General features: G+C 42.6%; 1 protein-coding gene across 1 annotated transcript in view; it reads left to right on the top strand.

Moving 5' to 3' along the window:
- Positions 1 to 22,180, top strand: part of DNALI1 (dynein axonemal light intermediate chain 1) — a 49,023-nt gene that overhangs the window by 13,182 nt on the left and 13,661 nt on the right. Inside the window, exon 4 of the mRNA XM_082244751.1 lies at positions 8,814 to 8,992. Within this exon, the coding sequence (XP_082100877.1) occupies positions 8,814 to 8,992 (179 nt within the window). The remainder of the gene's footprint in view (positions 1 to 8,813; positions 8,993 to 22,180) is intronic.

The following is a 22,180-nucleotide window of genomic DNA, read 5'->3' as shown; positions in this document are numbered from 1 at the left end:
AACGATTTTTTCCTTTTCGCACAAAACAAATGTACATGCCAGTTTCTTCACACAACTTTTTTAGAAATGGATCCCTAAATAAGTGCACTATTTGAGGACTATCATTATACTTGCGTATTTACCTTGAAAAATCAGGTGTCCAAGGCAGATTCAAATTTCATATCTCATTGTTTTGCACTGGGGTAAGATTTAAGAGCTTTAAAATGTCTAATTATGGGTCCTTTCACACGAGCACTCCGATCAGATCCGCCTGTCAGTTTTTTAGGCGGATCTGATTGAATCCTCCATGCATCCCTATAGAGCAGCTGATGTCAGCGGAGACATCCGCATCCGATCCTGTCCCTGAAATCCGGACAGATGGAAACCCTATTTTCCATCCGTCCTGGGGATCGGATCGGATGAGAGTGGACAGGAGGTCCGCTTTCATCCGATTCCTCCATAGAGATGCATGGGGCTCTGACACCTCCCTTTTCCGCACACAGAACGGAGAGGGAGCTGTCACCCACCTGCTCAGCGGGGATCTGTGTTTACGATCCCCTGCTGAGCAGCACGGATCCGCCTACGGAGGCGGACTGTGTGAAAGAGCCCTATCTGTTGAGATGTGTTTTGTTAAAGTCTGCTGTTTGTGGACCTATAGGAGCAGATGCCATTCCTTCCCTTTTAAAGACCACTATCAGAGACATTTGGCATTTTCCTGTCTGTATGTGGTTAATACATACAGTATAACCATAGTATTCAGTATATGGTTTCGTTTTTCTATCCAAGTTCATTTACAGTGGGGATCGAAAGTTTGGGCACCCCAGGTAAAAATTTGTATTAATGTGCATAAAGAAGCCAAGGAAAGATGGAAAAATCTCCAAGAGGCATCAAATTACAGATTAGACATTCTTAAAATATGTCAACAAAAGTTAGATTTTATTTCATCATTGACACTTTCAAAATTACAGAAAACAAAAATTTGGCGTCTGCAAACGTTTGGGCACCCTGCAGAATTTATAGCATGCACTGCCCCCTTTGCAAGGCTGAGACCTGCCAGTGTCATGGATTGTTCTCAATCATCCCCTGGGAAGACCAGGTGATGTCAATCTCAAAGGTTTTAAATGCCCAGACTCATCTGACCTTGCCCCAACAATCAGCACCATGGGATCTTCTAAGCAGTTGTCTAGAAAACTGAAAATAGTTGACGCTCACAAAGCTGGAGAAGGCTATAAGAAGATAGCAAATCGTTTTCTGATGTCAATATCCTCTGTTCGGAATGTAATTAAGAAATGGCAGTCATCAGAAACAGTGGAAGTTAAAGCAAGATCTGGAAGACCAAGAAAAATATCAGACAGAACAGCTCGCAGTATTGTGAGAAAAACAATTCAAAACCCACTTTTGACTGCACGATCCCTCCAGAAAGATCTGGCAGACACTGAAGTTGTGGTACACTATTCCACTATAAAGAGATACTTGTACAAATATGGTCTTCATGGAAGAGTCCTCAGAAGAAAACCTCTTCTACGTCCTCACCACAAAAATCAGCGTTTGAACTTTGCAAATGAACATATAGACAAGCCTGATGCATTTTGGAAAAAAGTTCTGTGGACCGATGAGGTTAAAATTGAACTTTTTGGCCGGAATGAGCAAAGGTACGTTTGGAGAAGAAAGGGCACAGCATTTAATGAAAAGAACCTCTGTCCAACTGTTAAGCATGGGGTTGGATCAATCATGCTTTGGGCTTGTATTGCAGCCAGTGGCACAGGGAACATCTCATGAGTAGAAGGAAAAATGGATTCAATAAAATTTCAGCAAATTTTGGATGGTAACTTGATGCCATCTGTGAAAAAGCTGAAGTTAAAGACATCTGTGAAAAAGCTGAAGTTAAAGAGAGGATGGCTTCTACAAATGGATAATGATCCTAAACACACCTCGAAATCCACGGGGGATTACATCAAGAGGCGTAAACTGAAGGTTTTGCCATGGCCTTCACAATCTCCTGACCTCAACATAATTGAAAATCTATGGATAGACCTTAAAAGAGCAGTGCCTGACAGACAGCCCAGAAATCTCAAAGAAATGGAAGACTTTTGTAAGGAAGAATGGGCAAAGATACCTCAAACAAGAATTGAAAGACTCTTGGCTGGCTACAAAAAGCATTTACAAGCTGCGATACTTGCCAAAGGGGGCAGTACAAGATATTAACTCTGCAGGATGCCCAAACTTTTGCAGACACCATTTTTTTTTCCTGTTATTTTGAAAGTGTAAATGATGGAAATAAAATCGAACTTTTGTTGACATATTATAAGAATGTCTAATCTGTAATTTGATGCCTTTTGGAGATTTTTCCATCTTTCTTTGGCTTCTTTATGCACATTAATAAAATGTTTTACCTGGGATGCCCAAACTTTCGATCCCCACTGTATTAATACCGCTCTCCACATTTAGGCTGGGTTCACACTATTGCCCGCATCCAATTTGCATGACAGGAGACTGTGACCGGCTCTCGATGGAGCCAATTCACACAACTCCCTGGGGCGGCCACGGTCCGCATTAGAAAAGAGTACTGTACCTCTGTTTCAGGTCCAAATTCGGACCTGATTCGCATCTGAAACAGAGAATGGGGACGCACTAAACCCCCTGCTGCAAGCCATGGCTGGAGCTAGTGTGAACCCAGTCTAAAATGCAGAATGAAACAGTGCAGCAAAAGAAAAGCCCCATAAACACAGGCCGAATATCCGCCGAAATAGGCCAGTACAGTAGAAAACAGCCGACATTCGGCCAGTGTGTACAGGTTCTTGTTTGACAGAAGCCGATCTCACGTCCACCTTCTGTCGAACAAGCATGCTGAAAAACCAGCAGCCGATCTGCATCCGATCAGTGCTTTAAGCCAATAACTGCAAGTGCTGAAAGGTGTGTTCTGATGGGGGGGGGGGGGCATTCCCCCTGTCATAACATATTAACTCAGTGGGTAGATTGCTGTACTAACATTGGATAATTTGTACAGCAGTTCCTTGTGAGCTCTTCAGATTTTTTTTTTTTCTTTCGTTCAGCCCTCTGGGTTTAATGAACAAAAACTAATAGTGTGTACCAGGCTTTACACTGCCAGGGGTGCTGGAACTGTTATGCAGGCCATAAATGGGTCAAATACTGAATGATTTGTCTATCGAAAATCAAACATTTTGTGCGTTTTTGTTATCCAGTGGTGCCACCATTGATTTCAAAATTCGACCAAACAATCCTTCAATTTCACCTCATGTTGTTACGGAAAAATAAATTTTGTGGCCAGGAATCTTCATTTCTTTACATGTGACAGCTCATGTACATTTCTTGACAATTCCTTTATTTAGAAAAAAAGAAAAACAGTATCCCCCGATGTAGATCCCACACCCTACGCCACCACCAGACCTGAAAGGAAAAAAAAATGCTTTTTCGTCCATGAATGCCGGTGTTCCGTGAGAATTACCTACCCGTGAGAAAAACCTACCCCTCGTCACTTCCGGTTCACGGCACTGTATGGAATGCAGCGGTTACATTAAAACAGCGGGGCTGCAATACGAATCATCTCCGCTCCTGTGCCTGTCACTTCCCTGCTCTCGGCAAGTAAATATAAAAGCGGCGGCGGGTGTATGTAAACATAAATCACAGAGACGCCAGCTGCTTTTATATTTACTTGCCGTGAGCAGGGAAGTGACAGGCACAGGAGCGGAGATGATTCGTATTGCAGCCCCGCTGTTTTATTTAACCGGCGCGTGGGTAGGTTTTTTCCACGGTACACCGTGCTATTTCCATACTAGTGCGCATGCGCACTAGTCTGCTCCTCTGTTGTCCCTTTAGGTATCCGGCCCTGTGAGCATGCGCACTGCTGCGCTGCTCAGCTGTTCCTGGCCGGAAGTGACGAGGGGTAGGTAATTCTCACGGGGTAGGTAATTCTCACCTTACACCGGCTCCATCATTTGACAGTTCTTGTATAGGTAAGGGGCGGAACCATCTGGGGACATCACCTGGTGGCCCATGCTGGGTCTTAATGTCACAAGGGGACGGGTCCACCAGGTGACAGCGCCAGGTGGCTCTGCACCTTAACTATATAACCACTTTACCACCGGAGGATTTTGCTGTCTTCCGTCCAGGCCACTTTTTGCGATTCGGCGCTGTGCGACTTCAACTGACAATTGCGCGGTCGTGCGACGCCGTACCCAAACGAAATTTACGTCCTTTTTTTTCTCACAAACAGAGCTTTCTTTTGGTGGTATTTGATCACCTGTGCGATTTTTACTTTTTGTGCTATAAACAAAAAAAGAGCGTTTATTTTGAAAAAATAACAATATTTTTAACATTTTTTTATATGAAATTCCCCCCAAAAAAGATGTAAAAACCAATTTTTTAAAAAATTTTTGGCCAATTTGTTTTCTGCTACCTATGTTTGGTAAAAAAAATCACAATAAGCGTATTTTGATTGGTTTGCGCAAAAGTTATTGCGTTTACTAACAAAGGGAAAGATTTCTGTCATTTTTGGTGTTTTTTTTTTTAACGCGTAATGGCGGCGATCTGCGATTTTTTTTTTTGTGGGACTGCGACATTGCGGCGGACAGATCGGACCCTTGACTGACATTTTTGACACTTTTGGGGTTACCAGTGACATTACTGCAGTAATCAGTGCTATATATATGCACTGTTACTGTAAAAATGACACTGGCAGGGAAGGGGTTAATTTTATTGGAGAGGGAGGGGTTAATGTATGCCTGGTGCTTACTGACGTGTAGGGGGGGAGGTGACTGAGTGAGTCATGGACAGATCGGATGTCCAGCTATGCTGAACACTCCGATCTGTCACTCCCTGTCACTATGGAGATCCGTCCGCTGTGTTTACACACAGCGGGCGGATCTCCACACTAGATCCCCGGCGATCGGGGCAGAGCAGCGGCGATCGCCGCTGCTCCTCCCCTGGCCCGACTCCCGCTGTGAATGAAAACAGCGGGAGCGAGCCTCCGGCGGCGCGCAAGCGCCGCCCAGAAGGGGGAGTGTCTGACGACGTTAATACTACGTTGTCAGACGATAACGAACCACTTTGCCGCAGTACTATTACCGTACTCGGTCGGCAAGTGGATAAGAACTGTTGAATTGTGGAGCCTGCAGTAGATGGTAAGCCTTCATGGACGGTGGAGTCTTTTGTCTTTTTGGGTCCAGCGGTGGCAGCGGGCTTTGGATCTAAATCAGGGGACATGTTGTGTTTTTTTTTTTTTATTTTTTATTAAGGAATAAAGGAATTGTCAAAAACCTGTCTACTGTTTTTATTTATTTTGACACATTTTTTGGTCCATGGGTAGGGGCACAGTGTACCCCATACTCCTTGGTGGGAGGGAGATCTGGGCCCCCCCCCCCCATGTTAAAGGGGGCTTCCAGATTCCGATAAGCCCCCTGCCCATAGACACCCCACAGCCCAGGGTTGTGGGTAAGAGACCCTTGTCCCCATCAACAGAAGGATTTGGTAGGGAACTGTGAGAGTGCCAACATCCCAAAGTACGTAAGAACAAAGAATACCCTCCAATCACAGGGACTATTATGGGCACAACTGACAAATTAAATAACCTCCAAGGCAAGGATATGTAACAAATGTATATACATTTTATTGGGTAACAAGATAAAATAGAGGAAAAAGACATGGCTTACAGTGCCTTGAAAAAGTACAGTATTCACACCCCTTGAAATGTTCCACATTTTGTCAGGTTACCACCAAAAATGTAAATGTATTTTATTGGGGTTTTATGTGATAGACCAACACAAAGTGGCACATAATTGTGGAAGTGGAAGGATAATGATAAATGGTTTTCAAAATTCTTTTACAAATAAATATCTGAAAAGTGTGGAGTGCATTTGTATTCAGCCCCCTGAGTCAATAATTTGTAAAACCACCTTTTGCTGCAATTACAGCTACAAGTCTTTTTGGGTATGTCTCTACCAGCTTTGCACATTTAGAGAGTGACATTTTTGCCCATTCTTCTTTGCAAAATAGCTCAAGATCTGTCAAAATGGATAGATAACATCTGTGAACAGCAAGTCTTGCCACAGATTCTCAATTGGATTTAGGTCTGGACTTTGAGTGGGCCATTCTAACACATGAATATGCTTTGATCTAAACCATTACATTTTAGCTCTGGCTGTATGTTTAGGGTCGTTGTCTTGCTGGAAGGTGAACCTCTGCCCCAGTCTCAAGTCTTTGCAGACTCTAACAGATTTTCTTCTATGATTGCCCTGTATTTGGCTCCCTCCATCTTCCCATCAACTCTGACCAGCTTCCCTATCCCTGCTAAAGAAAAGCATCCCCACAACCTGATACTGCCACCAACATGTTTCACGGTGGGGATGGTGTGTTCAGGGTGATGTGCAGTGTTCATTTTCCGCCACACATAGCATTTTGCTTTTAGGCCAAAACGTTGGATTTTGGTCTCCTCTTACCAGAGCACCTTCTTCCACTGTGTCCCCTACATGGCTTCACGCAAACTACAAACAGGACTTCTTATGGCTTCCTTTCAACAATGGCTTTCTTCTTGGCACTCTTCCATAAAGGCCAGATTTCTGGAGTGCACGACTAATAGTTGTCCTGTAGACACCTGTACTGTGGATCTCTGCAGCTCCTCCAGAGTTACCATGGGCCTCTTGGTTGCTTTCTGATTAATGTTCTCCTTGCCCAGCCTGTTAGGTGGACGGCCATGTCTTGGTAGGTTTGCAGTTGTGCCATACTTTTTCCATTTTCAGATGATGAATTGAACAGTGCTTCGTGAGATGTTCAAAGCTTAGGATATTTTTTTTATAACCAAACCCTGCTTTAAACTTCTCCACAATCTTATCCCTGACCTAGCTGGTGTGTTCCCTGGCCTTCATGATGCTTTTTGTTCACTAAGGTTCTCTAACAAACCACTGAGGTTCACAGAGCAGCTGTATTTATACTGAGACATTGAGACTATTACACACAGGTGGACTCTATTTACTAATTTGGTGACTTCTGAATGCAATTGGTTCCATTAGATTTTAGTTAGAAGTATCAGAGTAAAGGGGGCTGAATACAAATGCATGCCACACTTTTCAGATATTTATTTGTAAAAAAAATTTGAAAACCATTTATCATTTTCCTTCCTTGTCACAATTATGTGCCACTTTGTGTTGGTCTATCACATAAAATCCTAATAAAATACATTTATGGTTTTGGTTGAAAAATTTCAAGGGGTTTGAATGCTTTTTCAAGGCACTGTATATGCATATATACAGCAGTAACAAAGGGCCAACAGAAGACCTTAAACATAATTTGGAAGATGAGACATCCAAGAGCAGAGCCCTCCCCTGCCCCAAAGCACCTACCCCTTCATGTTCATGGCATTTGGTCTGGTATGGTTCAGGAGAGGGGGTGCTGGCAATTGCAACCGTAAGTCAAATTAAATGTGATTAGCCTTTTTTATTTCTTTAGAAATATAATTTTTGCTGCAGCAGGTTCTATACATGCTACAGATGCGCCACATTACAGGCACACTAAGGGAACCCCCCCCCCCCCCAGGCACTATATTTAAAGGAATTTTTCATTTGCATGTCCCCCAGGGCAGTACCAGGGCCACCATACCCTTTTTATGGCCAATTTGCATATAAGCCTTCAAAATGGGTACTTTAGTTTTCTCATGTTCGGCTCCTATAGACTTCATTGGAGTTTGGTTCGGGGCAGAACTTTTGCCCTGTTCGGGAGTTCTGCTGTGAACTGAACATGGAGTGTTCAGCCCATCTTTTTCAGAGTGGTCCTTTTAATTTTAATATTATCTTATCTAAGCAAATACAAATCATAGGTAATTCACACTCAATAGGTACAATCTCATTGTATAATGGCTCATAAACAATGATGACAGGTGTACAGAAAACATACCTTATTAACAGAGTGGTCTTTTTAGGGGCCCTTTCACAGATTCCCTGCCAAATTGGAGCTGAACGGGATGGATGTCAATTTTTGACACCAGTATCCATTCAGTCTGCCTTTACACATTGGACACGTGCAGACCTCTGATGGCTATATAGACTGCTGGATGTTGATGGACTTGGGTCCATTTACATTAGGCTACCTCTGATCGATCACGTTAAGGCTCCATGTACACGGGACGCTGGAAATGGCCATTTAGGAGCAGTTGGACGTTTTTTTAGAAGCCCCTGAACCCATCTACATTTTATCTTATCTGTCCATGTACACCAGGTCGTTTGCGGTCGTTTGCGGGCAGTTGCGTTCAGGGACTTTTTTTAGAACGCAATTGTTTGCGTTCGAACGTGTGTTTCCCGGCGTTTCAAACGCAAAAACGCGACCGAACGCGTCCAAACGCGACCGAACGCGATGACCCGCGCTTGGCGTTCGCGTTTTTCCATTTTAAAGGGGAATAATTTTTTTGACCTCTAGGAACGGTTCTAAACGCAAACGCCCGCTAAACGCAGGTACAAACGCGACCGAACGGACGTTTCAAACGTCCTAAAAATTGCAGCATTCAAAGGGACTTTTAATAACGTCCCGTGTACATGGACCCTTAGGCCTAAAAAAACAAAACGTGTTTTTTTTTTTTTTTTCCTAGGAATGGACAGACTCAGAGGTAGGAGGGTGTAAACTGACACAAATTCATTTCATCCACCTGTCCATAGAGCTGCATTGCACTTCCAATCAGGTCCACCTGAAAAACTGACAGGCAGACCTAACTGGAAAGCCCATGTGAAAGGGCCCTTGATATATCAAAGGCTTCAGAAAAGCTCTCTGCTAAAAATAAAATGTTAGTACTGTAAATTAAAATGTTTTGTATTTGTTTCCTATACCACCAGATGAGCTTATTAGACAAGTGACAATTAACTGTGCGGAGCGTGGCGTCCTGCTGCTGAGGGTGCGAGATGAAATTCACATGACCATTTCAGCATACCAGACTCTGTATGAAAGCAGCGTGGCTTTTGGCATGAGAAAGGCCTTACAGGCTGAACAAGGCAAATCAGACATGGAGAAAAGAGTAAGTCCCATTTTAAATAATATTTACTTGTCTTTTTACTGTTAAATGTAGTGTAAAAAATAAGCCTATGCCGTTTCTAAGTCAGATTTACTTTGAGGACAGCATTTTTTAAACATGAAAAAATGATTTCCCATTAAAAGTAAGTTGTTAGATCTCTTTAATAAAAGTTTTTTTTTTTTTTTTTTTTTTTTTTTTTAAAAAAACCCTGTCAAATCTGGCAAAAAAATACAAGCTGATAATTTCCTGTACTATCAGCCTCTGCTAACTGTTAGTGGTCAGCATTGTTTACCGCTTACTCTGTGGAAAACAAAACTTTTCACCTCTATCTTATACGGGAGGGGGAGGTGTTCTGTAGCCTTGTCCAAGGAGTTACTCCATAGATACAGTACGGTGAGTAAGGGGGGAGTTTAGTAATTAGAGAGTTGTCATCTGTCTAGTTAGACAATAACATCCCAATAACAGGGATGTGGCTCTTAAGGTGGTGTTGCCTTTCTTCCACACTGTCTGTGAGCCAGTTATATTTTTGTATAATGTATTGTATTTGTGTACAAGAGAAAATTCAATGTTCCATTATGTTAAATGCAAATTCTTTTTCACTTTGAATACACTATCATGTGTAGATGAAATAAGTAAGGATGCTTGGATAACCGGAAAAAAAAAAAACTTGAAAACAAATAAAATAAAGATTATAAAGGTAAAAGGAAGGAAAAGAAAAAAAATCTGTACAATAGCCACATCTGGAATGTGATTATTATTTTTTTTAAAGTGCACACTTTCTATAAGACTCACTGTTTTAAAAATTGATTATGTAATTTCTTAAACGGCTTCTTCTGCAATCCTTGAGCTCTAGGAGGAGGGATCTCAGAAGTGGTGACATCACTTCCTGTTAGTGTTTGTCACCACTCACTGAGACTACAAATCCCATTATGCCCTGGGAGTTAGAGTCTTGAGTGGTCAGGACCATGGGAGTGTGTGCAGCAGATCAGTAGTGTTCTACTCATAGGACTCTGAGACCACCCACACACACCGCTGTACATTCTTTTCCTACTTTCACTTTTTGTGTGTGTTGGACTACATTATCCATTATCCCCTCTCCCCATTATTGTATGTGGATGTGATGAGATTTTCATAACCTAAAGGCGTAGACGGAGACTCCCAGTCTGCCAGTGAAAGTGTGAAATCATAGGAGGTGGGACAGACCAGGAATCTCCCGGCCCAACAATCTAACTTTGCAGTAGAGTGGGTAGGTCGGACTGGGCAGTCTGAGACTTCCAGGTCCGCATACTGTAGCAAGCGGCGACATACATCACCGCTTGCTTTACAGTGGACTACAGTGAGGAATGTATAAGATCGGTGGCCAGGGGGGGGAAAAGGGCATATTAGCTACTAGTCTTGTGAACAGGATATGAGTGGGAGAGAGGGCCTTTCATGCAACAAAGAATGCTGGATTTCTCACTGGCAAGAGGCCTATGTACAATAACATCAACAATTTATTAAAAGGTATGGAAGCCCCTGTAGATGTCTATAAAAAAAAAAATAAAAAATAAATAAAAATTCCCCTCAAACTTATGCTTTCAAAAAACATTTGAAAATGTGGTTGTTAGGCCCGAATCAGCAGCCTTGGAGACGTTTGGCTGCCTCTAGGCCAGGGGCAGGCAACGTGGGCACTCCAGCTGTTGTGTAACTACAAGTTCCATTAGGCTTTTCAAGTCTCTGACAGCCTCACAGGCATGACTCACAGAAGCATGATGAGATTTGTAGTTTCCCCACAACTGGATTGCCAAGGTTACCTACCCCTGCTAGGCTTTTCACCTTCTCTAGGTATGAGTAGCATTCTCTACGCACGTGGGGCATATACCTGAGGCTGGGTTCACACTTAAATCGGATGCCGATCACAGCAGGGGTCTTGTGCTTCCCTGTTCTCCGTTTCAGAGACTATGCAGGCCGAAAATGTTGCCTGAATCCTGACCTGAAACTGAGCCAAAGATGCACAGGACCCCTGTGCAGGACCCCTGTGCAATCTGCTCCGCAGCCACCACAGAGATGTGTGACCCAGCTCCATTTAGAGCCGGGCACACTCTCCTGTCATACGAATTGGATGCGGGGAAACCCACCTCAAAATTGGCACTAGTGTGAACCCAGCCTAAAACTGCTTACTGCATCCTTGAAGGTGTAAAGGAAACCCCAAAACTTATGGGTTTCAGTAACATTTTGACTGTTGAAGCCAGATTGAAAATTATATTTATTTAGACAAACATGTAGGTACATGTTTGGAGAGCAATTCAGTACATACATTCTGTTGATTTGATAAACATTGCTCTAACTGGCCCTTAATACAATTTATACATTCTAAAGTGGGTGGAACCTAGCTATCTAGTTTCTTTAAAGTCCCATCTGAGTCTTTGGTGACATTCTTTGATATGCGGATGGACATTGAACATAGACGTGTCACTTCCAAAGCTTGTTGGCTAAACAGGTCTTCAAGGGTCGAGATAGCAATCTTAACAGCTGGAGCTGTAAATGGCTTTTGAATACAATCGCTGTTATACAATATGACTTCTCACAACATATACATCCAATATATCTGCTTAATCATAAATCCATGTTTGATAATCATAAATAAATGTTTGATAAATAAAATGGCTGCTTCCCTTTTCCTCATCAAAGGCATCATCACCCTTTAACAATTAGTAGAGACTTTTATGATCACAGATTTGTCTTGTTTCAGGCTTCTGCTTCCATAACAGATGTTCCTTAATAATGTAAAGATGTTATTAGGCTCTGGGTCACATTTTATTATAGAGACCAGACAAGTTCAACTACACAAAAAATCATGTGCTGTTTGGACTAGCCTTTATTCTGCTAAAACATTCTCAAAGTAACAGGTCCTCTTTATACATAATAAAGGGCATTTTCACCTCTAAACCTACTTTAGCATACTTTGTTTGGAGATCAGAGCTATCTCAGCAGGGGAATCTAAAGAAGCTCCTGGAAGTGTACTCAGATCTTATGAATTGCTATAATTTACTACAGTGGGACATGAATTATCTCAGTGGGAGATTCTGAACTAATTTAGCAGTGCTGCTTCAAAACAGACACATTCATCCAAGCTTTTTCCAAAATTCAAGACACAATAATGATGTGGCCCTTGACAAACCTGAAGTGGGTGTAACACAACACAAATCTAATTCATCTATAGATTATAATACAAAAGCAAACACATTTACATGCTCTGCTTGGCATGTGAGAAGGCGTCATAAGATACATATACCAAAAGGACCATTTTATAAAGCCATGAATGTGACTTTCACTAAACCTTCATTGGTATTGAATCAATCACCATCATTAAACACCTGCACTCAATAGATTCCCCTGCAGTGAATGTCAGATTTTCTGCCTTATAAATATGAACAGAAGGGCTCATGCACATGGCCATAATTATTTTACTAATAATCTATGCTGAATCTTGCTGGCAGCATGATCTGGCTTCTAAAAAAAAAAGCACACTTAATGGTCATGTAAACAGGAGTTTAGATGCGTAAAATCATAAATTACTAACCCTGAACGCAAATTTTTGATTCTTTGGATCTTTACGTTCATCAGATATTAATATAATAGTGTAAATACCCCAACCTTGTCATAATATCGGTCTCCAGAAATCCCATGTACAGCAGTACTCAGACTTAGAGAGGGAGGGACCACATTTTCAGTGCACAGATGCTGAAGGGGAGCTATGTGACTGAAACAGAATCTAAGTCAAGGACCTCATCAGTGTGCTGCTGCTTTTTTCGAGTTTGTGTTCTTCACCAAGCCATGCTTTTGCTGCAGCGGAGGGCAATGTCCAGGCTTTGCTGTCTGGTAGGAGTGTCCTAATCGCAAGATAGACTGAATATGATTACAAATCTTTTGGAATTTAAACGTGATCTTGTCTTAGTATTTCAAATGTGTTTGAGTTCCCTTTTTTAAAAAAGGAATCTCAGGCAAATGTTTATATCTTTTTATATGTTCGTTGAACTATTATTACAATTGTTTTGAAAATGTGAATTGAAACTCCAAGGAAACAATGCAGAGTGGAATTACATTTGTGTGGGCTGTTTTTCCTGCCACAGGATTTGAAATTCTGTTTAATTTGGCTTGTGATTCATTCCGCACCCCACTGCACAACCAAAATGGAACTTATCATTTTTCTTCCATCACGTGCCCCTTCCCCTGATTTCTCTGTCAAAATCGATAGCACAACTATCAGCCCATCTCCGCATGCTAAGGTCCTAGGCGTTGTCCTGGACTCTGAATTCTCCTTCAAGCCCCACATCCAATCCCTGTCCAAATCTTGCCGCCTCAACCTCTGCAACATCTCCAAAATACGCCCCTTTCTAACCAATGACACAAAAGCTCTTAGTTCATTCCCTGGTCATCTCACGCCTCGACTACTGCAGTTCTCTTCTCCTTGACTTACCTCTACACAGGTTATCCCCCCTTCAATCCATCATGAATGCTGCCGCCAGACTCATTCAGCTTACCAATCGCTCAGTGTCCGCTACTCCACTCTGTCAAGCCCTCCACTGGCTTCCGCTCACCCAACGAATTAAATTCAAAATACTAACAACAACTTACAAAGCCATCCACAATTTAGCCCCCAGCTACATCACTAGCCTAGTCTCAAAATACCAACCTAATCGCTCTCTTCGTTCCTTTTAAAACCTCCTGCTCTCTAGCTGCCCCGTCACCTCCTCCCATGCTCGCCTCCAGGACTTTTCCAGAGCCTCTCCAATCCTATGGAACTCCTTACCCTAATCTGTCAGATTATCTCCTACTCTATTAGCGTTTAGACGATCCCTGAAAACCCTCCTCTTCAGAGAAGCCTTACCCTACCCACATCTAACAACCGTACTTCCACCAGCACTGATTGATTAACATTGCTTTTGTTATGTCTAGCGACTTGAGGGCACACAAGTCGCCTCACAAGTCGCGCTAGTGTGAATGGGCTCTTACCCCGATCTGTATTGATGTTCATAGGAGTTTATGTATTGTTACCTGATCTTTTTTGATGTTCATAGGTGTTTTTTTTATTGTTACCTGATCTGTATTGATGTTCATAGGTGTTTTTTTTTATTGTTACCCGATCTGTATTGATGTTCATAGGTGTTTTTTTTATTGTTACCCGATCTGTATTGATGTTCATAGGTGTTTTTTTTTTATTGTTACCCGATCTGTATTGATGTTCATAGGTGTTTTTTTATTGTTACCCGATCTCTATTGATGTTCATAGGAGTTTATTTATTGTTACCCGATCTGTATTGATGTTCATAGGTGTTTTTTTATTGTTACCCGATCTGTATTGATGTTCATAGGAGTTTATTTATTGTTCCCTGATCTGTATTGATGTTCATAGGAGTTTATTTATTGTTCCCTGATCTGTATTGATGTTCATAGGAGTTTATTTATTTTTACCTGATCTGTATTGATGTTCATAGGAGTTTATTTATTGTTACCTGATCTGTATTGATGGTCATAGGAGTTTATTTATTGTTCCCTGATCTGTATTGATGTTCATAGGAGTTTACTTATTGTTACCCGATCTGTATTGATGTTCATAGGAGTTTATTTATTGTTACCTGATCTGTATTGATGTTCATAGGAGTTTATTTATTGTTACCTGATCTGTATTGATGTTCATAGGAGTTTTTTTATTGTTCCCTGATCTGTATTGATGTTCATAGGAGTTTATTTATTGTTACCCGATCTGTATTGATGTTCATAGGAGTTTATTTATTGTTACCCGATCTGTATTGATGTTCATAGGAGTTTATTTATTGTTACCTGATCTGTATTGATGTTCATAGGAGTTTATTTATTGTTACCTGATCTGTATTGATGTTCATAGGAGTTTATTTATTGTTACCTGATCTGTATTGATGTTCATAGGAGTTTTTTATTGTTCCCTGATCTGTATTGATGTTCATAGGAGTTTTTTATTGTTCCCTGATCTGTATTGATGTTCATAGGAGTTTATTTATTGTTACCTGATCTGTATTGATGTTCATAGGAGTTTATTTATTGTTACCTGATCTGTATTGATGGTCATAGGAGTTTATTTATTTTTACCTGATCTGTATTGATGTGCATAGGAGTTTATTTATTGTTACCCGATCTGTATTGATGTTCATAGGAGTTTATTTATTGTTATATTAAAGCTTATCAAAACGTCAGTAGAAAGCCGTAGTGTTTTTCAGCTTTTTTGCAGTGGCGTTTTTTAGCTTTTTTCAGCTGTAGTGTTTTTTAGCAAACATTTATTCCCACAAAAGCTTATGGCTCAAAAATGTTAAACTCCAGATAGCCATGTTTTTCTGCGTTTTTGGCATTTTTCAGGGTTTTTAAGCTTTTATCAGAGTTAGAGCGTTTTTACAGCTGAAAAACACTTCTTAAAACCCACTACTTCTGAGGTTTATTTCCAGTTAGAAAACGCCCCTGCCAAAAACTGCTGATAACAGTCTATGTGTGCATGGACACATAGGATAACATGCTGGGGAGTTTATTGGCTGCAGAAAAAAAACGTCTGACGCCAAAAACAGCAGCTCTAGAAACGTCCAGTGTGCATGAGGCCTTAGCATCATCCATATATTTAACTTGCTGTAAAATGAGGAAAACTGGATGATTATTCATCCTATTTTCTTAAAGTATGTATGGGGCTAAAAGCCCCGTACACACTGTTAGAAAATCGGGCAAACGATTGGCCGGTTTTCCTTCTTGTTTCACAGCAAGTTAGAACCGAGGATTAAAATAATGTATAAAAATTCTCGTACAACAAAGCCTTTTTTTTTTATTTGTTGTTTATGATCATGTGCAGTTTTCCGTATCTATATTTCTCCAACAAAAACAATACACATTAAAATAATTGTTTGTTTTGTTCCCATACGAGATATTTTGAACTTTGTCCCTCCGGAAATTTTAGTTTGAAAGGTCAGAATCGGCTGTCGAAAGTTGTGTACACACTATCAGAAAATCGTACAATCATTTCTTGGACTAAAATTTTCGCCCAATTTTCTTATAGTGTGTGTACGGGGCATAAAATAAATGAGCTTTTTTATGTGTGAGTATACAAAAAGAAAAAAAAAAAATCAAGATCCCAAAACACCCACTAGGTGGCGGCAGTATCCAGCCTCTGTTTATTACCAAAGTAGCTTTTCGCTTTTTACAAATTCTTATATAAGCATAGAACAAATGAAATCTGATCTGTGATGAAAGCAGCCTTGCTTTCACTGTCTCTTTGGGCATTCCTATTGTATTAAATGCATTAAATGGACATAGACAGCATGTTTTGCTTCAAAACAATGCTGAACTCAAGGCATAATAAAAAACCCAATGTATGCAGTCATGTAAATAATGACATATATTTTTAATGCAACTAGTGTTTTAGTTACTCAGACTGGGAGAGGGTGGAACAGTATTAAGTGTAGTTTTTTTTTCTGGGATATAGGTTCAGTAATATTACTTAGCTCTCATGAAGTGTAGTCCACATCCTACTGAGTGCTCCCTAGTATAGAAATGTTCCCTGCAGTGATGACTGGTCCTCTTCACAGTGCTGAGCTTCTGGCACTGCAGGGGTTAACTTCCTCAGCTCTAACATTGCAGTTCATTGAAGTACCGACTGTTCCTTTTTGTCCTCTCCCCCACTCAGAAAAGTCCTTGTATTGTTTTCACATAATGCAAGTAAGTGGGGGAGAGGTGGATGAATGACAGGATCTACTCTCCAACTCACAGAGTGGGAAGAGGACCTGTCATCACTGCAGGGAACATTTCTACACCAAAGTATAACTAAATGCAAAACCTTTTTTTTTTTTTAGTTTTGGATAGTAGAGAGAGAATAGAACCCTTATCAGTTTTTATTGTTGTCTGTACCCCTGTCAAAGAGATGCATCCTCTCTATTTGTCCTGTTTACCATTATCATTGAAAGTAAAATTAAAAGGAAATACCAAATTTTGGGTTGTCCCCAGAAAGGTTATAAATTTTCCAATGAGTACACTAGTTCTGGTGACCTGGGGGTCCCCAAGAAATTCCCTTAATTGGCATGGATTTCCTCTCACTTCCTGTATGGCTATGGGACAGGAAGTGAAGGGAAATCTCCGAAATGGGACACAGATGGTGAAAAAAAATCTGACAGGGGTTATAACATAGTTACATAGTTACATAGTAGGTGAGGTTGAATAAAGACAATAGTCCATCCAGTTCAACCTGTGTAGGTGTGTGTGGCTGTAATCATCTCACATACCCCTGAATGTTCTGATCCTTGAGATGTAAGTCTAAGAGTCTTTTGAAAGCCACCATACTACCCGCAGAAACCACCTCTTGTGGTAGAGAATTCCACAATCTTGTAGCCCTAACAGTAAAGAACCCCCCACGTTGCCTGAGGTTAAAACGCTTCTCCTCTAATCGCATTGTATGCCCTCGAGTCCTCATGCAATCCCTTCAAATGAACAGCTTTTTTTCTAAGCTGGGATCCCCATTAAGATATTTATAAATTGCTATCATGTCCCCCCTCAGCCGTCTCTTCTCCAGGGAGAATAAATCGAGCGATTGTAGACGCTCTTCATAGTCAAGGTCCTCCAATCCCCTAATTAGTTTAGTTGCCCTTCTCTGGACTCTCTCCAGCTCCAACACATCCCTCCTGAGGACTGGCGACCAGAACTGGACAGAATACTCCAGATGCGGTCGGACCAGAGTTTTATAAAGTGGAAGGATTATAGTCTTATCTCTGGAATACATCCCTTTCTTTATGCCAATATTCTGCTGGCTTTGGCAGCTGCCGCTTGACATTGCATGCTGTTGCCTAGTCTATCATCAACCAAGACTCCCAGATCCTTCTCCATTTTTGATTCCCCCAAGGGTTCCCCTCCTAACGTGTATTGTGCTTTTATGTTTTTAGTCCCCAAGTGCAAAACCTTACACTTCTCCGCGTTAAACCTCATTTGCCATGTCCGTGCCCACTCTGTAATTTTGTCCAGGTCATTCTGTAGGATATCTGCTTCATGCTGTGCAGTTATTGCTCTGGCCAATTTTGTGTCATCTGCAAAAACTGATATCGAACTACTGATCCCGACCTCAATGTTGTTTATGAATAAATTGAACAAGGTTGGTCCCAGGACTGAGCCCTGGGGCACCCCGCTTACTACCTCAGACCAGTCTGAGTATGCGCTGTTTATTACCACTCTTTGGACACGCCCTTTAAGCCAATTCCGTATCCAAGAGCAAACCCTGCTGTCGATACCTGCAGATCTTATTTTATAAATTAAGCGCTTGTGGGGAACTGTATCAAACGCCTTAGCGAAATCCAAGTACACCACATCCACTGGTCTCCCCCTATCTAGCTCACAGCTCACCTCCTCGTAAAATGTTAATAGATTGGTTTGACAAGAACGCCCATTTGTAAACCCGTGCTGATTACTGCTGATGATGTTGTTGTCTTTAGCATATTCTACGATATAGTCCCTTGTCATCCCCTCCAGAAGTTTACATACTATTGATGTCAAACTGACAGGCCTATAATTTCCCGGGATATGCCTCTGGCCCTTTTTGAATATCGGAATCACGTTAGCTTTCTTCCAATCCCCTGGTACATCTCCTGTCCTAATACTGTCAGCAAAGATCAGGAACAGTGGTCTGGATATAACCTTACTGAGTTCCTTGAGTACTCGGATGTACGCCATCTGGACCTGGTGATTTGTTTGTGTTGAGTTTATCCAGCCTTTCCCTGATTTCACCCTCTGTTAGCCATAGTGGCAAGTCCTGTGTATTACTACTAACCAAACAGTCATGGTCAGTGTACCCCTCCGTTTCCTGTGTAAAGACTGACGAGAAAAAAGCATTCAGCACGGTTGCTTTTTCAGTGTCCTCTGTAACCATCCTCCCATCATTGTTAATTATGTGTGCAATATGCTCTGCCCTAGTTTTTTTGCTGTTGATATATTTAAAGAATTTCTTTGGGTTTTTTTTACTATCCTCCGCTATTTGTCTCTCAAAGTTGATTTTAGCCATCTTGATTTCTTGTTTACTTTTCTTATTTGCCTCCTTGTATTGCTCGAAAGCCGATACTGTGCCCTCTGATTTATACTTCTTGAAGGCCAATTTTTTTGCCCTAATAAGTTTTTTGACGCTACGGTTTAGCCAGCCAGGTTTGGCTTTGTCTCTTCTAAATTTATTTCCCATAGGAATGCACTGCAAGATGCCTTTGCCTAATATGTTCCTAAAGCATTCCCATTTTTCCTCTGTGGTCAGGGATCCCAGGGTTTGGTCCCAGTTTACCCTTTCCATCAATGAGTACAATTTTGGAAAGTTTGCCCTTCTGAAGTTTAGGGTTCTTATGTTCCCCACTTGCCTTGTTATATTGTTATTTATACTAAATGTGATCATCCTGTGATCGCTAGAGCCCAGATTGTCCTGGACTCCTACCTGCGAGATTAGGTCTGGGTCATTAGTGATCAATAGATCCAGGACTGCATTTTCTCTAGTCGGAGAATCCACCAACTGTGACATGTAATTATCCTGTAAGGTTTCCGTGAATAGGCGGGCCTTCTGTGAGTGTGCAGTCCCCTCGTCCCAGTCAATGTCGGGATAATTGAAGTCCCCCTATATGATGACTGATCCCAGTTTTGCCACTTTACCCATTAGTGCTAAGAATTCCAGCTCTACCTCCTCCCCTTGGTTAGGTGGCCTATAGCAAACCCCCACAATTTCTTTCCCCTTTTCTCCTTCCCTATGGAGTTCAACCCACACAGATTCTAAATCCATGCTCATCCCATCCGTAATGTCACTCCTTTCTATCACCTTTATATTGTTCTTGACATAGAGACATACCCCTCCCCCTCTTTTTCCTACCCTGTCCTTCCGGTACACCGGATACCCTTGGATATTGGCCAGCCAGTCATGTGAGGGGTCGAACCAAGTCTCTGTTATTCCCACAAGGTCTATGTCCTCCTCATGTACCAATATTTCCAACTCATCCATTTTATTAGCTAGGCTCCTGGCATTAGCATATACCCCTCTTAGTTTTACGGAAGTTAAGCGCAATTGGCGTTTATGTTTATTCCTGTTTGGTCTGAGATTTTCCCGCACAGACCTGCCAATTGACATTGTGGACCTACTGTCGCTGCTGACCCTACAGCTGCCTTCAGTCCTCTGCTCCCTCCTGACTGACTCTACTTCTGAGCCCTCCCCCCCGTCTCCTAGTTTAAAAGCTCCTCCAACTTGGTGGCCATCTTTCTCCCCAAAAGAGCTGTACCGTCCCCATTAAGGTGCAGCCCATCCTTACTAAAGAGCCGGTAGCCGACTGAGAAGTCAGCCCAGTTCTCCAGGAACCCAAACCCCTCCTTCCTACACCAATTCCTTAGCCACTTGTTAAGTTCCCTAATCTCCTTCTGCCTCTCCTGTGTGGCTCGAGGTACAGGCAGTATTTCAGAGAAAACCACCTTGGAGGTCCTTTTCCTCAATCTATTACCTAAGTCCCTGAAATCGTTCTTAAGGATCCTCCACCTACCTTTAACTTTGTCATTAGTGCCCACATGCACCATGACCGCTGGGTCATCCCCAGCCCCCCCCATCAATCTGTCTGCCAGATCTGCGATGTGCCGAACTCGGGCGCCCGGTAAACAACAAACTGTTCGGTTCACGAGATCTTTTTTACAGATTGCCCTCTCTGTCCTCTTGATAATTGAGTCCCCAACTACCACAACCTTTCTAACCTTTCCTGAGTTACCGCCCCCCTTCTTCCTGGAGCCGACCCCCCCCTGGCAGCTGGGGGAGGGCGTGTTCTCCAGCTCTGCCACCCCTGAGTTGATATCCCCCTCAACCTGCAACTCGGCAAATTTGTTAGGGTGTACCAACTCAGGATTGGCCTCACTGGCACTCCTCCCTCTACCCTTCATACAGTCACCCAGCTGCGTACCTCTGCTGCTTGCGTCTCCTCTGTTCCTCCCTCCTCTATGCTGGCCCCTACCAGCTCCTGATAGGCAATGTCCAAGCTCCTTTCCAGGTTGTTGATGCCACGCAGTGTTGCCACTGTGTTCTGTAGGTCCAGGATCTGGTCTACCAGAGCAACAAGTCGCTCACATCTTGCACAGCAGTATTCGCCCTCGATTGGTTCATCAAGGAACGCATACATGCAGCAAGAAGTGCACTGAGTAGCATCCGCAATCCTGTTGGACATTATTACCCTCTACTCTATGGGGATAATATTAACGACCTGCTCTTCCTTACCTACACTACCTCTGTCTCCCCTGGTACTAAACCTGGGGTCCTCACCAGTCGCTAAGATACTCACCAGTCGCAAAGATCCAACAGACGCAACGATACTCACCAGTCGCAAGGATACTCACCAGTCGCAAAGAACCAACAGACGCAAAGATACTCACCAGTCGCAAGGATACCCACCAGTCGCAAGGATACCCACCAGTCGCAAAGATACTCACCAGTCACAAGATACTCACCAGTCGCAAGGATACTCACCAGTCACAAGATACTTATCAGTCGCAAGGGTACTCACCAGTCACAAGATACTTACCAGTCGCAAGGGTACTCACCAGTCGCAAAGATACTCACCAGTCGCAAAGATACTCACCAGTCGCAAGGGTACTCACCAGTCACAAGATACTTACCAGTCGCAAGGATACTCACCAGTCGCAAGGATACTCACCAGTCGCAAGGATACTCACCAGTCGCAAGGATACTCACCGGTCGCAAGGATACTCACCGGTCGCAAGGATACTCACCAGTCGCAAGGATACTCACCAGTCACAAGATACTTACCAGTCACAAGATACTTACCAGTCGCAAGGATACTCACCAGACTTCCCAGGTACTCTGTTGCAGAGACAGTCACACAGCAGTCAGTCGCAGCACTGTCAAACAGCTATTGATTTCTCACAGAGCTCAGTCACTTAGCTTTCTCCCTGTTTGCAGCTGCTGCCTTACTCACAGCTGCTGCCACACACACACACTGGGACGGATGTCTCCTCCTCCTCTTCATGCAGGCACTAAGGGAGGCAGTTTCCGACCTCCCCCGCCGCGCTCTTCCTCGGTCCTTGCACCCGGTATCCTGGTGCGGTTGTTCACGTCCCTGCTGCCGCTCCCTCTGCTCTTCTAGCGGCTCCCGTCCTCCACCGCCGCTCAGTTGGTGGTTACCGGCCCCCTGCACG

The sequence above is a fragment of the Pelophylax lessonae genome (genome assembly GCF_965119305.1).
Source record: "Pelophylax lessonae genome assembly, chromosome: 2".
NCBI lineage: Eukaryota > Metazoa > Chordata > Amphibia > Anura > Ranidae > Pelophylax > Pelophylax lessonae.
This window is presented reverse-complemented; position numbering and strand designations above follow the sequence as displayed.